This window comes from Perissodus microlepis, chromosome 17, assembly GCF_051167445.1.
Source record: "Perissodus microlepis isolate ML-2025 ecotype Zambia chromosome 17, ASM5116744v1, whole genome shotgun sequence".
Lineage (NCBI taxonomy): Eukaryota > Metazoa > Chordata > Actinopteri > Cichliformes > Cichlidae > Perissodus > Perissodus microlepis.
In genome coordinates this window covers 36,358,783-36,376,224 of record NC_140477.1, presented here as the reverse complement: position 1 = coordinate 36,376,224, position 17,442 = coordinate 36,358,783, and the positions used below count along the sequence as shown (strand labels likewise).

The following is a 17,442-nucleotide window of genomic DNA, read 5'->3' as shown; positions in this document are numbered from 1 at the left end:
AGTTAGTACAAACGTCGCTAATGTTTGTAACTTTGCCGACATGTGGCCAACAGTAATGTTTTAATGTTCTTTGTTATTAAACATTTGCACATAAATAAGTGACATCATATTCAGTACTTACTTTTGAAAGTTTACTCTTTGGCCGCTCCGCTTCTGCCGTTTTTTATTCGGCAAAATTATCCACACCCACTGCCGCGCTATGAAGTCTGGGATATGTTGGGCCGCAAAGTCTACCCCGACCCATCCTTAAAATTCAGGGAAATGAAGGACGCATTTGAGGGCTGCATTTCGGGCAGCCTGTGATGTAATCGGCCTTAAAATGCGGCCTTTAAGGCTGCAGACCCTGAATTGGGATACAGCTTCTATAACCACTCGGGGCTCTGGGTATGGCGTTATTTTTGTGCCACTATTCTGAGCACACGTAAAAAAAAATTGCGGGTGCAAGTGTTGCATTTTGAGGAGAAATTTATTTTGAGCAAAGAAAAGCTAAATTTGGTGTCCAGCAGAAAGAGATGATCATCTTCCCGTAGCTGACTTTTTGTCACAAGACAGCGAACCTCTTACTATCCCTGCATTTCTTTTCATTGTGCTTTTCCTCTCAGTCAAATGACTACATACTCAATTTCCCCCAAAGGTCTGTTTCCTAATTTGCTACTCCTTAGCCTCTTGACATCAGGCCACTAGGTGTCCTCCTAATCCATGAAAGCTCCAAAGTCATGCCGGTTACAGTTCAGAAAGCATATCAATGTGCAAGGAATGAGAAACACTGTCATCCTAAAAGATTAAAATTATAGGTAATTTCCCAGACTGTAAACCTCGGGGAGATAAAGGAAAACACACCCATACCAGGGTTCATGGATGTAGGCATGTTGAGCAAGAGGGTGAGATGGAGGCAGGTGATCGGCTGAAAACAAAGGGAGCTGCCAAGAGAAGACGAAGGAAAATATTTATATTGCTGTTACTGTTTATTGTATGTTCTGGATATTTGTTTATTTAAACATCCATGCCAATAAAGCCCTTAAAAATAAAAAAGAACACATTAAACTTCACCACACCTTACAAGTTCTTGATCTGGTTTGTTCTGAAACCATGTGAGCAGCAAACACTTCCACCAATCTCATACCAACCAGAAATCAGAAAGTGCTTTAAGTACACTCAGTTTGAATCCTCGGCGTGACAGCTAGTTTCTAGGAGGATGGAATTTTGTTTTGTGTCATCAGCCACTAGAGGGTGGATGGATTCAAAGATCTGGATCCAGGCAAGGATTACCAGAGGTCTTGGCTGTATGTAAAAGATGTCTGAAAGATTAATGAGGAAGCTGCGTAAGCCTGCATTCTCGCGAAAAATCATTGCACACAAATAATTCAATAGTCTGGGGGGGCTTATATATAGCACGATGTTTAGCTTGTAAGAGTTTTGTTCATTAGAGGAGGACTACAGCTCACTACCATGTGAGCATACAGTGCCCCTCAGTCTCAAAGCCAGCCTCTGCTCACAACGCTGTGATGGCAAAGAGCAAACAATAGTGTAGTGATTTTTAAAAATATCACAGACCAGTGAGTGACTGTGTTCATCTTTTATATACAGTCTATGTATCTGACCCAAGCAAGAAACGCAGTCTGACGTGCATTTTTAGACAAAGATTTATCCTGCTTCTACTGAACCCAGTAATATTTGTACACTTTAAATAGATTGCTCTTACTCATAACCTCCTTTTTCTATGGAAACATTAGGATTGCTCAAAGAAAATCGCTGCACGCGCGCTGACAGGACTCTCTGTATCGCCGCCGAAAGCTTTTAGTGGCTTACAGCGCGTTTGACTTTTGGCATCGGTATTTGTTATATGTCATGTGCGTGGGTTCTGATCAAAAAGTACCTTTCCCTCTCCATAGCCTCAGGCTATATCCACACTAATGCGTTACTGTTTTAGTCATATAAAGAGATCTGGAGAGGTTACTATACAAGTGATTTCACACAGGAAAACTTAAATAAATACTTCAAAATAAAAAAAATCAGCGCCTGGAATGTTTTGGGGGTCGCCGGCCTTTTTGGTCATTTTTCACAATGATGTTTTTATCGGGGAGCTTTGAGCTTGAAAAGAACCCGAGTACCTCCATCACGTTGCCGTAGCCACTCTGTAGTCGCCCACTCTCTCTCTCTCTCTCTCGTTCTTACCGGCATACACCGGCCAATCAGAAAGCTAGGATCCCACCACCACCACCCCTCCCCGTCTCTCTCCCCCCCCCTCTCTCTCTTCTCTTGCACTGCCAGTCCACTGAAAGCGGTCCTCCTCCTCTCCTGTCACACACACACACACACACACACACACACACACACACACACACACACACACACACACACACACACACCACTCAGTCCAGTCCAAACCCCCAGAAAAGCCGTGCTGAATCCTCACACCGTCTGTCAGCATGGGGAGCGCTTGTTTTTCTCGGGACTTTTGTTTGTTCATCCTCCTCATAAATACTTGCGGGGTGATGGGGAATGCCGGACTGGCAGGTAAGCGCGCCCCTTTCCTCTCTGTCTTGCTTTATTGTCAACCATTAGTACTTTTGTGGTGGCTTCTGTCTTGCCGGCTCCGATGAGGAAATGATGAGTGAAAACCTACTTGGAATATTGTCGCTGGAGACTTTAAAACAATCTTTCAAATATCCCGACGTCTTTAAACTTACCTTTTAATTACAATCGCATTGTGTATTAATACAGCAATGACATTACATGGCACTTGTTTTCATGTGATATAACAGCGCTGTGTTGATGCAAAAACTACACTTCATGGCACTGAAAACTCGCGATTGCGCACTATTTTCGCTCGGTGTGAATTTAACTTGGGCGTTTCATAAAAGCATACTTGATCTATTAAGCTAAGTGACACCACTTTGGCAGGACCTCTGCTTTACATCACCGTTTTCCCTCTGTGCGGCATTTGTGACGCGCAATTGGGTTTAGTGGTCTCCCAGACTTCACCGGAACTTCTGTTTCCTGCGCGCAAAGGTCAGTTTCAGTCGGAAACCACAGCTTGATCTATGGTCTGGGCTCTCGTTTGCTTTGATTTGGAGTGAGAGCGCTGCCTGTTTTCAGGATTTTACTGAGGGGGTGAGACGGCGCAAGTCATTTAACGAAACGTAGCATCTCGTCTCCGGCTTTGGTGTCCTTTCCAGAGCTGGAGGAGGGGACGAGGAGGAAGGTGTGTGTGTGTGTGTGTGTGTAAATGTGGGGTGAGGAGGGTTGGTGAAGGTGACAGGAGGACCTTCAAAAGTCCCAGGAGGAACAGGCAGGCAGCAGGCGCCAATAACGAGCCTGTAGTAGCAGCAGCAGGAGCATATTGTTAAGACTCTCACCTCTGGGAACAGGGTGAGGTTATTGAGACAGCGAACCACGATGCAGGCAGCGCAGACAAACTCCTAAAATGCCCCCCTCCAATGATCTAGCTGAAACCCTCAGACTACTTTTTAGTTTTCTCTTTCTCACTTCTACACAAATTAGGTCCAAACTTTTTTTTCTTTTCATTGGGAAATTATTTATTGGAAAATTCCTTTTAAGGTGTATTCATCGCCTGTAGCTAGCCTACACCTTGGCCTTTTGTATTCTGGTGGAAGCGGAGGACGAGGAAAGCAGCTCTGTGGTGATGGTGAAGGATCTGACAGTAGGATCCAACAAATCTCTGTGTCTGTGTTTGTGAGTCCCCCCTTGTGTGAATGTGTGTGTGTGTTTATTCCCTCTATAATAAGCTGGCCCTTTGCCCTTGGATTGAGGCCCAGATGTGACCAGCTCCTCTATCAATAACTTGATGAATTGAAGAGCTGTTAAGCCCTTTGCTCTCTGCATGTCATCTGCAGCTGCACCATGACGGGAGAGCTCTCCTTCACTGTCACACTCTCAAGCAAAACAAAAAGGTAAAATGAATGATTTAAAACAGCAAAAGAGCCAAATTAGTCACATTAAAGCTGAATAAGGCAGCACACATCATTTTATTCAAATCATTTATAAACAGCTGGTCGAACTGTGGGTTTAACCTGGAGGTTTACAATCTTTTCTCTCACACTTTGATCCATCGAACAGAATAGTCTGGGTTATAATATCTCAAACTGTTTTCACTTTTCTTATTGTCTAACAAAAGTGTGTCTAATAACACAAATGTCTGACATGATGGACGAGTAATTACACGTCTTTCATTTGCTTTTATTAATTTGATGGTTCTCACAATATTTTCTCGAGTTCGTGGATACTTGACCTTTATACAATACAAGCTGTGCCAGAATAGAGCCTGAGTACAGTTACCCGGGTTTTTAAGTAGAAGTTTGAGTTACATATGTCCTCAACATTGGTCGGGGCATCTGATTAGGATGCCTGCTGGAGTTTAAGGTGAGCTGTTGGTGAGGAGACCTTGGAGCAGACACAGGATAAGCAGGAGAGATTATGTCTCCTGGTTGTCTTGGAAACACCTCAGTAAATGGTAAATGGACTGGTACTTATATAGCATCTTTATAGCACCTTTCTACTCAAGCTGGGCACTCCCTACTACACATTTCATTCACCCAATCATGCACACATATATCCTACATGCACATATATGGATCGCAGGCAACTGTGGACTCTGTCTTTTGCCAAGGACACCTCAACTAGAGGAGCTGGGGATCGATTCACCAGCCTTCCAGTTGGTAGACCACCCACTCTACCGCATGAGCTGCCTCATCAAGGAAGACCTTAACATAGAATCAGGTTCATCGAGCTGTCCCCAAGCCCAGTCATGAACAGCTCTCCTTCAGCAGCTGAGTCCGGCTATCTGAGACCAACCAGTGGTGCATCTAGGCAGGTTTTTTTTAAATTAGAGGTGTTCAATTGTTAGCTTTGCACCACTGGTTCCTGAACTCATACAACAAATGACGTTTCCTCTCATGCTGAGCAGGATTACCATTGCAACAACACATCAGGGTAAAACCCCATCCTGGAAGTCACGAGACAGTATTCCCCTAGAACAGTTCACTGAGCTCGTAGCACCTCTGCACAGACAATCTGGGCCCAGATAAACCAAAGCAATCTTAGTGAGCAGATACATGCAGTTAGATATGAAATATAAAAAACTAACAGCTGAATCCTGACAGTAATGTATGAGTGAAAATAATGTCATTAAAGTGCTTTTCTACATAGAGAACTTTAACTTTTAATACTTTAATTCATTTTTTCATGATGAAACTTCCACATTGGTAAAATTATAAATGAAGGACTTTCACTTGTTGCAGTTTTAAGTTTTGTTGCTTAGACCAAGAATGGAAAGCATTCCTTAAATGAAGTTCACAGACTGTATGGAAATGTGGAAGTTGAGTGCTGGAACATTGTTACACTGTTACAGTATTAAATCAGTGTGTTTCATCGGAGTTATCAGTGGGTGCTTGAACCTCAACCTGTTTCCACGCTTGGCCACTCTGTGTTCACGTGACTGGACGACACATCGCACAAAGTAGCTAGTTTCACTCATCAGTTCTCTTATTGTTCATATTCAACAGCAGTCACTGCTCGTTTGAAAGAAGAATATGAAGAACCCAAATGTGTCAGTGGGAATATTAATATCAAACTGATGCACACTACGTGTTCATTAACAACTGGTTTGTATTTAAATAACTTTAGCAATTTATTTCTCAAATGATTTTATTATCTCTGGGCTCTCTGACATGTACTCTGCTACATGTACTGCAGACAGTGCTGAGAACAATACAGTCAGAGCCCCCTGCTGGGCAAACTTTGTAATTAAACAAGCCAAAGCATCCTTTTCTGAATCTGTTCTGTATATATGTGTTGCCACCAAAGGACGCTCCTGTCTAGGTAAAGTGCAGCAATGACCACTTGCCCATTGCTGCTGGACATCAACTGAACGCTGTTACAAAGTGTATCCAACACAGGAGCTTTCTGTTTAATAAATGGAAATACCCCTTTTGAATACAAACACGCTCATCCACACAGGTGTGTACACAGGTGTTCACTGTTCACAGACACAAACTACACCTTTCCTGGCTGCTACCTCAAAGTAAATTGTGCGCTGTCGATCCTGCGTGCTGCACAACAACTTTCAATATTTAGTATTTACTGTTATTCACACTTAGCTAGATTAATGCAATGGTGTTGTGTTTATTATGTTGCTCTCTTTTTTTGCTTGTTTTCTCTTTTTTTTTCTCTCAACAGGTGATCCGGGAGGTTTTTTTCTTTCTCTTTTTAAGTGTCCTTTCTCACTGTCCCTCTTCCCCTCTCTTTTTCTTTTCCTTCATCTTTCTTTCTCCCTTTCCTGTCCCACAGCCATGTCTGTCCCATCTGTAACAACTGAAAATAAAATAAATAACAACAACAATGGTCGATCAAATGGACCGATACGGCATGATGATGATCCATTTGATAAAGTAAATCTGTCGGGTATCTTTGTTGGCCTTCAGACAACAATTCTGACAGCTACAGAACCAAACGGGACAGGCAAAACAAACAAACAAACAAACAAACAAACAAACAAACAAACAAACAAACAAACAAACAAACAAACAAACAAAGGAAATACCAAAACCTACTGTAATTGTTAAGTTAGCTCACATGTGTAAAGTGATGACATCACATCACAACAATATGTCAGTTATCACATGCAACACCGTGGAGTTCATTGATCCAGGGACTCGCGTCTAATTAGGTACTGATGTTTTGTGTTTGTGCAGATGTAGATGAGTGCGCAGAAGACTCAGACGACTGCCACATCGACGCCCTCTGCCAGAACACAGCCAAATCCTACAACTGCATCTGCAAGCCTGGATACAAGGGAGATGGAAAACAGTGCGAGGGTGAGTGCTACGTTTCCTTCGGTTCATCCCAGTGAAAGCACAATCAGTAATGGCTGGGATTTACGCAGGAATGTACCAGTTGTTATAGAATATGAACGCAAAGCACATCTTCATGTTACTCCTCTTTGAGAGTGAGAGCACATCCAGAAGCAATAGGTTGAGACAAACAGCTTTAAGTCCTTAGTATGCTTTAAACAAAATGCTTGGCAGATCTAGCAATAGCTTGAAACAACCTCTTCATGGAGACGTTGATAGTGTTGGATCACAACCTAAAAACAAACTTTTCTAGCAGTAACACGTCTTTGAAGGAAGAGTAAAACACTTGGTTTGAATAATGGCTGCTATTTAATATCTAAAAGGTGTGGGGGTGGTGGTGCATGGTGGTTTCTAATACTATATGAGCATCTGACAGGCGGTGCTAATTGAACTATGACTCTTATACAAAGGTGTACAATGCAGCCAGTCTGGTGTTTCTCACACAGAGACTCACTTGGGCAGGTTGTTAGGTTATTAACAGTTCTTCGAGCAAATTTGGTGACTCATTTTACTTTTTGTTTTTCAAGAATGACAATTTTCCATTTTATAACTTTATTTTTAAAGTCAGTTACTGCTAACTGGGTAGCAGGTTTCCATTGTGAAAGTGTTTGAGGCTATTCCACTGATTTGTCAAAGACGTTGCCTTGCTGTAAGATGTATAACAACTCCATTGTCTTCTGCTTTGGAGATCTGCTGAGAGCAGAAGTGTCGCACTAACCTGCAGCAGGAGGGGAACAGGTTCATTCTACGCTGATCACAGAGGGACTATGACAATGATGAAAGTGTACAAACTTTTCTAATAGCACAGCAAATCTTTGAAAGTCTTTGAAAGAAGACTAAAATACTTGGTTGCTTCTGACTTTTTGACTGTTGTATCAGAGTATACTCTCCTCACATGAAAGATAGGTGATGTTCATCATAATTATTGTGAATTTGCTTAGATGTGAGTGCATGAACTGGGCCTCTGATGCAACCGCAGGATGGACAGCTGTTTCACAACCCCCACACCCTACACCCACAGGGTTCTCCTAATTAACGGAGAGAAAGCGACTTATTGAGGGTGTCGGGGTGAGAAGGGGGCAGCACCCGGCTGTGCGCTCACACCTCCACTCCTGCCTGAAAGCACACCACAGCTGGAGCCACAGCCGACTGCACAGATACACTTTCTCCATCTCTCACCCTCTGTTAGGTCTCTGCTGTCACACATTTATTTAAATGTGCTCACACGACCACTGTGATCATCTAATCTTTCCCACACTGGTTTAATTTAAGCCAAGTATATTTATATTTCCTGTTTTATTGCCTCAGATCTGGTTATAATAAATTACATTTTCAGCTGACTATGAAATAGCCATCATTCCCAACAGCAATGATAATTCACCAATCAGAACTAGAGTCTAGGAACATGACAGGATCACTGTGGCTGATCTGTAACTCACTGAGTTGGATAGCCACTTTAACTAGATTGTGTAAACCAGGTCTAATCAGCTTGTTCAAGCTAAATTGCAGCTTTTTCATTCAGGTCCTCAGTGTGGGAATTTTTCATGGATTTTCAATAGGCAGTTGTTCTGTAACATCGGTCCTGTCTTTGTGTTTTCAGTTTTCTTTTCTTTTTTAACTTCTCTTGTTAGACGCCTGCTAGCTCTGTTAGCTACTAGCTAGCTAACATTATGTGAAATTCCAGTGAGAAGTGACTGACTGAAAAAAATAATGCATTCAAGGAATGCTATGGAAAAACCCTCTAATCTCTAGTTGGAGAAACTCTTTGTCTTTCTGGCTTTGTGGGGTTTTTCAAACTTCAAATAGAAACTTTGATATTTAGTTCAAATCCAACAGTTCCCAGACAGGATGTGATGCAGTACATATAGAGGAGAATTATTATTAATCCACAAGAGCTAGCTTAACTTTTTAAAATAAAATGCTACAACATCTACTGTCAGTAGAACATCTTCCACTTTTTGCAGTGAGTTTAAAGCACAACAACAACAACTTGCCATTTGATCTTTCCATGAACTCTCTTCTCTACTATCAGCATGTGCTCTTATCTCACAATGATGTCATTTTTGGATGAACTGACCCTTTAGACATGCATAATTGCTGACTGTGCACACTAATGTCTCAGAATACACGCGGATCTGTCTCTGTTTCTGTTTGCATTGACAGGGTGATTTATTACACTTGACACTCAGTCTTTCTAAACGATGTGTGCTGAATGACAACAGCTTCTCTCTCTCCTCTGAGAGGAGACGGCAGGAGGCTCCAGACTTTTCAAGGTTATGATTTCCCTCCCATAATGTTGCTGTCTGAGCAGATCTGTCCCATCAGCCACAGATACCTTTGAATCAGTGTGAGCATGTTTGTGAAGTGCACTATGGATGGACCTTGAATGTCAGCTAGGACATCACTGTTCGCTGTGTACGTGTACGTGTCATGCACTGTCCTCCCTTTGCGTCATGACTGCCTCATGACTGTACATTCAGGTCTTTTAAACTCTTCACTGGCAATGAAGCAACAGCTCATGACAGAGACGCCAAATGAAGACAGATGGTGGATGGGAGTTGACCCTTGACCCTGGTGATTAGATATGGTCGCTGTAATTGGCCGGCTGTGTTTTCCATCAACAGGCATTACAGCCCACTTTGCTGGCCAGCGCCATTAGTGGCTCTGCTATTCCTGGAAGCACCTGGAAGCAGCAGAGTCTCTGTGCTTGCTCTCCGCAGCTCTAAGGTCATCTCTGTGTCTTTATTATCAGCATCACTCCATATCAGTGAGTGATCACTCAGCAGTGTAGTGAAACATTCAGAGGATCATGAAAAACTGTTTCAAAAGAAGTGCTTATAAGAGACATTTTACTCCCCATTTCTTAAAAGTGCATTGACCGAGAAATTTATGATAGTCCAGACTGCTGCTCTCATTTGTCATCTTTCCCAGGTCCAGAGCACCTGTGTTTCAGAGACCTCCAGATGCACTCTTCATGCTTTGTAAATAGACACGTCTTAAGAACAAAATATATTGTGGCCTGTACTGAAAGTAAGGGCGATGCTGTAGAAGCACTGGCACAAAAGACAGTTATGTGTATAGTGTCAAGTCTGATTTCTGAAGACTTCCATCTTTGCTTTTTGAAACTGGAGGTAATGGTCATGGGGTGGATCTGACAAAATCAAACTAATAAACATCTTAGCACAACGTAAGGAGGATGTGGGGTGATGGAGGGCGTTATGGTGACATCAGCATTGGCATCGGGAAAGTGAAAGCAAAACATTGGGGGTTATAATGACCAATAAGACTGCATGCAACCACAGTGTCAGTGTTTGCCCAAGTGATTTTATTAGCATGTTTTCTGTGCATAACTACCGTTTTCTGATGTTAACTCCAGTAAACAGATTGAAATATAATTGGCAACTACTGAAATGTTGCTGTGATGCAGGTTTTGTTGTTGCAGAGTGGCTGAGCTGTTTAACGTTCTGCTTTGCTGGTAAACACCTCTCCATTGCATTGAATTACTACAGACAGTAAGTCCAATGTAAAGAAAATTAAGCCAAATTCTGGGTTCCTGAAGTTGTTCATCAGCTGTTATTGCAACACAGCAGTGTGCTGTGTCTGCATCAGGGAGTGCTTTCATTATCCACTTCATGTCTTGATATACTATAAGACAAAACTGACCTCCTCAGCAAAGTCACCAGCAGCATTTTGTAACTCACACAGAAAACACTGAAGAACCTGAAACTTTAACCTCTAAGCAATGAGCTCTCATTCTGTACAGGGGCGTCTATAATGCCCTTTGTATCATATATGATAGACCTCTATCTCATCAACATGATCAATACTTGCCATAATTTCAAAATGTTATGGACAAAAATCTTTTGCCTAAAATTGTTGTTAAGAAAAGTTGCCAAAAATGCCCAATGTATCAAATGCGATATAAAAATATATGATAAATATATATTTAAAAATATAATAAATATGTCATACACAACATGATATAGCGAAAAAATGTTTGTGGGTCTTGTTGTAAGGGTTAATAAACATCAGAATGTTCTGGATATTTTTTGATGGGTTGGATCTTACAGGGGAGATTTTACACTGATGCACTCTCAAAACACCAAACGATGGCGTGAGATCGTAGTGAAAGAATTGTGTTTTGTTCCTATAGCAGAGTTCAAGATGCTTGGAGAAAAAATGCCAAGGTACGCTGAAGCTTTTCTGGCAGCATGTGGTAGCCCAGCATGTTTGTCCTTTGTGTCTATAAACTTCATGACAGTTGTGGATCAATGTAAGGGGCCGCGGAGTTCTCCGAGCATTTGCTTGGTATGTCTCTCCTGACAGTGTGGCTCCGCATGGCATCGTCTTTTAAAGTAAACTGTCAGCTTTACTTTTCTGGACATAAGTAAGAAGCAACATGTCACATTTGCATTAGATGGTAGAGAACCTTTTTTGTGCTTTCTCTACCATCAAAACACCTGGATGAGGATCTGACATCTGTGCTGTGAACACATCGAGCTTGATGTGCGAACACATCGAGCTTGATGTGCGAACACATCGAGCTTGACCTCACGTCCAAAGTTCTTGAGAACTTTGATGTTTCTTGATAAAAAAAACCACCTGCAGATATTTTACTGGAAAATTCTTTAGTTTTGAGAAAGTCTGTCAAGCAATAAACAAGTGTCCAAAGAAAGCAACAATGTAGACTGATTTGGTTTTTTCACACCAAAACAATTGCAAAATCTTGAAGGTCTGGCTCGTATTCAAGGTTGAAAGAGTTTGTATGGTCAAAAGTTCAGCTAAATATTGAAAATCAGTGTCAATACATGTAAAGAAACAACAAAGCCATAGATTATGTTGATGATGACATAACTACAACGCAATTTCGAGGTTCCAGAGGGAGCTGGCCTGTGCAGCTCCATTAGAAACCTCTCACTCTCTCTTGTGCTTTTGTCATGGCTGGGACTCGAGCTCTGGTGACCACGGGAGATGATCTGTGTGCTCAGTCTACCTTCGCTACATGTTGCACTAGAAATGAGCATTTCCAGGCCATATTTAGCTTCACAAGGTTCAAATCTTACACACACGGATGCTCTCTTATTATCTCCTAACTTGAATTCTCCTCCCATCCGTACTGTGCCCTCACTAGAGTGATTGTCTAAAACGAGTGTGCCGACAACGCTCGCCACGGAAATTTGATATAGTGATTATGAACGTTGCCCTGTCTGTAGACTTTTCCATTAGCTGATACAGTTAGCTTGTTATGGAAAAATGTGAACTTTTATCCCTGTGCTGTAAAATGAAGAGTATGTGGGGCAAGCTGCTCGAGCCTGCGTAACTGCACATGTGCTTGTGTGAGTGTGTGCATATGCCGAATGGGGCCAGAGCCGCCTCTCTCGTTTTATCAAGAGGTCAAGCAAAACGTAGTAGTATTGTGCACAGGTTTCCCAAGCTGAAACTGAAAACATTCCCGGTGTTTAAAAGCAGGAGCACTGGGAATAAAAGAAACTTGGATTTCATAGTTCAGGGAAGAGAAACTCCACAAGATTAGTGAAGGTATTCCAATTCAAAAGAACCCTCCTAAAATGACAAAGACACCTGTTATTTCTTTGTTTTATAACATGCACCATTCCTTCATCTTTTATGGAAAAGTTAGCTCCATTTCAGCGTGTGATGATCCAGGGAGTGAGTGACCTGGCTGCTGCAGAGCTGTGGGTTGTCTGCAAAGCCACCCCTGTGGTTACCCGACACTTGTCACTTACAGGCTAACTGGTTTTTCCTAGTTGCCAGGAGGTTTCTGTTGTACACGTAACAACAGCGCATATTGAGATCTTGGTAAACAATGTGCACATTTGACTATTGGAGTAAGTGGGGCGATCGTGGCTCAAGAGTTGGGAGTTCACCTTGTAATCGGAAGGTTGCCGGTTCGAGCCCCGGCTCCGACAGTCTCGGTCGTTGTGTCCTTGGGCAAGACACTTCACCCGTTGCCTACTGGTGGTGGTCAGAGGGCCCGGTGGCGCCAGTGTCCGGCAACCTCGCCTCTGTCAGTGCGCCCCAGGGCGGCTGTGGCTACAATGTAGCTGCCATCACCAGTGTGTGAATGTGTGTGTGTGTAGGTGGATGATTGTGTATAGTGTAAAGCGCTTTGGGGTCCTTAGGACCAAGTAAAGCGCTATACAAATACAGACCATTTACCATTTAAGTGACAGCTGCCTTGCATCATTGCCTGCTGTTTCAAAACCTACACCACCCTGTCACGTACCTTTAGGTTAAGCCTAATTCTAACCACATTCTTCTGCTCTAAGAAATAAATCCCAAAATGACACGAGGAGAAGTGACGCTGGATTCCAGAGCTCTCTGCGACGCGGTAATGACGAACACCCAACCTGCTTAACAAAGCCAGAGAAAGAGAGAAAAAGTGCATCTCATGGGAGGAATGGATGATGAGGGAGACAGAGCAGGTGGGAGGGCATAAAGACGAAATGGCAGAGAGATACTAGGCCATTGTCTGCCTGGTGTCTGCACCTCCGTCATCAGTCAGCCGCTCTCCTCACTGGCTACCTACAGACACGCATAGATGATATAACTCAGCTCACACACTCACAGAAATCCATCGCTGATTGTGTTGCTGCACCTCCCGCTCTCGCTTGTCTGTCTTTCTGACACTTCCTTGCACACTCTGAGTGGAGCAGGTCAGATTCACCGAGGCTCCAGTTTTATATATAGATAACGAGGCCTTAAGGCAACATCTACAGCCTGCTTCTTGGCAATTAGTAATGCCACTCAGAAAAAGTGCAGAAGGAGGAAAGAAATTCCACACAGACTGTTACCGGCTTTAGCCTTCAGTCCATCTCACTCTATACAGAGTTGAAAGACAAAGCCCCGATGACATAAGCGGTCTTGACTTGGCAACCACACAGCTGCTTTGTGGCTCTGTATCCAACCACAGTCTCAGCCTGAGCGATAGACTGTGACATGTTATGGTTTCCAAACAAAGTACAAACTTTATGTTTCATTTTCCCTGTCACCCAGACTCATGGATAAGCTCGCATTCATTTTGGGGGATGAAAACCTAAATCAGTATGTAGCGGTAAAGACTTTAGTTGGTTTTAGAGCAGTTGTCAATCAGATGTCCACTAAATACATCCTCCATATGATATGGTAACTGGTAACTGTTTGGGATGTCGCAGTTTACTACATGATTGCTCGCTATACTGTTGTAATACATTCATGCCTCTTTGTTTTTGGTCCTCAACTGGGAAGTAGAAGTCTAAAAGAAGATTCAGACTTACAATAAGCAAGCTGTGATAAAACACGTGACACTAACCATAAGTTTGCATATATCACGCTGACTTATCTGCCAGCTACTTGCAAACAAACAATGGAACTGTGTGACGCTAACGGTGACTCTTTGACTTTAAAGGAAAAGTTGTGCCTTTGAAATGTGTGTTTTGTGTTACACAACTTTTACTTGGAAGACAAATGTTTACTTTGAAGATGAAAATGCTCTCGCATGTTGTGTGAAGTTGTGAAGATTCACTACAACTTGGAGAGTAAATTGTGTTTGTAGAGAAGTGACTGCAGCAGTCTGTGAGTGACCAAAACAATCACGAGGTTTTTGGGGGCAGCACTCTCGTTGCTGATTTGCTGATTTCCCCAGGCGACAGCCAGACACCACATTATACATTTTCCTCTAGCCATCGGAGGTTGTCAGGCACTAGGCTTGTGTGACCGAGGGTCTGTTTGGCTTCCACTAATGACTGTCTTCACAGGCTTGTTGCTAACTGTACTGTTTGTTTTGGGCCTGGTGGTAAATTCCCTTAAAGTTGTTTTGTTGGTCTGGTTGTGGCCAGCTGTTATTGACATTTGTTTGCCGTATTAGAAGATGTGGAAAATTCCGACACCAGGAGAAACGCCTGTCTTCTGATGAATCCGAGCTATTTTAGAGGAACAAGCTGGGCTCACACAGTACTGTAAGTAACACAAAGTACCTACAGAAGTGTGGTATACATAATCCAGGTGGTTTTAATATGATGGCTGAAGAATGTACAGTTACAATAAAAGCACAGGTAAACTTATTGAGGGTTACTATTCTGTAAGCAGTGGTAGTGAGAGCTTCTTTATTTATTTATTTTTTCTGGTCCTAAACCTAAAAAAAGATTGGCCTGACAGCAGAGAGCTTTGTCTACCATCCTACTGTTGGAAAGTCCAGGAACCACAACAGAGCCTGCAGTCTGAAAGTGAAGTACCCTGATGGGACCTGATTTTGTATGAAAATAAAATAATTTAATTCAACACAGAGTCAGTTAAAAGAAGCTTATATGGTCACTCCTGTTAAGTTAGTGCTCCTTCTGCAGCATTTCTGATAAACTGAAAGCTTTTCAACTGTTCTTTTATCTGAACTCAGCACTAAGTTAAAAAGTCTGAGAAATCAGACAGAAATTCTGATTAAGGCCAGGAGGATGATAGATTAGAACTAAAACTTGTTTGTGACCTTTCTGGTTAGGGTCCACATGACAGCGAGCCAGGCTTTCAATGAGTTAGAGCTTTTCCAGGGTCTTTAGTTGATTAATAGGCTGGAGTGAAAGATTGCTGCCACTCCTCCTCCTTGGCCTGGGTTTCAAGGATTCTGACTGTTTGTATGACTCGGTGGTGTTGTTTCATTTAAACTAACGTATTCATCCTGCTGTAGCCAAGTTTCTGTAGGGCACAGTAACTGAATGTGTTGATTAGTTTTTAAAGTATTTACTAAAAAGAACTGAGAGGAGAGAGACCTAATGTTTAATAGTACACATTTAATTCATTTACTCTTTGTTGTGGTTGAGACAGGGCTGGACTGGGACAAAAAATCGGCCCGGGCATTTTGACAAGAGACCGGCCCCCCAGGTATTATAGGATAAGCCATAAAGCCTTTGAATGAAAACAGACGCTGTTGTGACAGTGATGTACAGTCTTGTTGGTTTATGTATGATTTCTATACATTTTACATCAGATAAAAACTTTGGTTGTAAGATTCAGATAATTATTTAATAAAAGCGAGACATTTTAAATGAGAATAAGAAAGTATTTCTTTGTGCCCCCCTCTCCCTGTTAATGCCCTACCTGGCCACCTGGCAAAACTTTGCTAGACCCGCCCCTGCACAGTTACCAGCTGTCAGCTACTTAGAAAAGGATCCTGGTGTTATTTGTCTCTCAGAAACAGTTCATAACTTCCCTTCAACTCATTCATGTCACCTAAAAGGTAAACCTGTTTCTCCATCACCTGTTCAGCTCTGATGATCCAGTAAGGACGTCTCCTGGTTTCATCTTCATGTTTCCCTCTCACCACATAACCAAACCGATATCATGACCAGCTCCAGCAAACATCAGCTGATAGTAGAAATTAATATTAAATAAATTCTAACAACAGCTGATCAAGCTTAAACGTGCTGCTGTTGTTTAGCGCGACATCCGCTGGTTTCCTCTTTCTGGCGCAAAGTGGGCGATAAACAAGAGAGAAAAGCCGATCAGCTGATCATTGATCAGTTTCATGATTGAAGTAGAGAAGAAGAGGCAGCTGACAGTGCAAAGACACAGAATAACTCCACCTTTGTGTCTTTTTCCATCCTAGCTGAAGTACGGGACAAACTGTGTTTCTTTTCACCTCAACACGAAACGCGTAATATTTTCTCTGAATGCGAGACAATTCCGTTTTTTAGGGGACGGTTGGCAACTCTACTAACTAACCTTATGAATAAAATAAAGTTCAACATCAGTAACATCATAGCACCCACCCAGCTGTAGAAACTGCTAGCTAGTACGCAGTACGAGTTATTGTAACTGACAGTAAAAACTCAGCACAGCGAAAATAAACTACACCTAAACTTGAAAAAAAAAAAGGTTAATGGCCTGTATTTGTACAGCGCTTTACTAGTCCCTAAGGACCCCAGAGCACTTTACACGTCCAGTCATCCACCCATTCGCACACACATTCACACACTGGTGATGGCAGCTACGTTGTAGCCACAGCCACCCTGGGGCGCACTGACAGAGGCGAGGCTTGGTTTATATCTGACCCAGATAGACTGCAGGTCATAACTTCTTACCTGAAGTTCAGTTCACCTGACACTCGGACCGGCGGCCGCCTCGGGTCTCTGCTCCTCCTGCCTCCCCTTCCCTCATCCACCTGCTGGCCTCTGTGGAAGCTCCGTGATGCCACCACCAAACAACTGAGTTATTTTTACACATCAGCCAGCATCTAGCCAATCCACCACCTTTCATTGTTTATACTGTCATAAAAAAATAAATAAATAAAAATCATTGGCCCATAAAAACGAAAAATCACCATCGGCCCACCGGGCAAATGTCCGGTATGTCCGGTGTTACATCCTTCTTTTTTATGGTTAATTCTTTTTATTTTTTTCTTTTAAATTTTTTGCTGTTTGTATTTTTTATTTTGATGGTGTGGGGATTGGAGTTTGAGGGAATCACAGGACGAGAGAAACTGCAGAGACGTGTGTAAAACTGCAACTATTACTTTGTATGCCACAGTGATGGATACACCAATAAGACTGTCTTTTATGTGCTATTGTTCCCTCTATTTAGGACA

General features: G+C 42.4%; 1 protein-coding gene across 2 annotated transcripts in view; it reads left to right on the top strand.

Annotated features, from left to right (window-relative positions):
- Nucleotides 1-2,270: 2,270 nt before the first annotated feature.
- The window catches only part of scube1 (signal peptide, CUB domain, EGF-like 1), a 120,735-nt gene continuing 105,563 nt past the window's right edge, over nucleotides 2,271-17,442 (top strand). For both annotated transcript variants that reach the window (XM_084909492.1, XM_084909491.1), the window contains exons 1-2: nucleotides 2,271-2,517; nucleotides 6,714-6,836. In XM_084909492.1, the coding sequence (XP_084765618.1) occupies nucleotides 2,430-2,517; nucleotides 6,714-6,836 (211 nt within the window). In that variant the 5' untranslated portion in view covers nucleotides 2,271-2,429. The remainder of the gene's footprint in view (nucleotides 2,518-6,713; nucleotides 6,837-17,442) is intronic.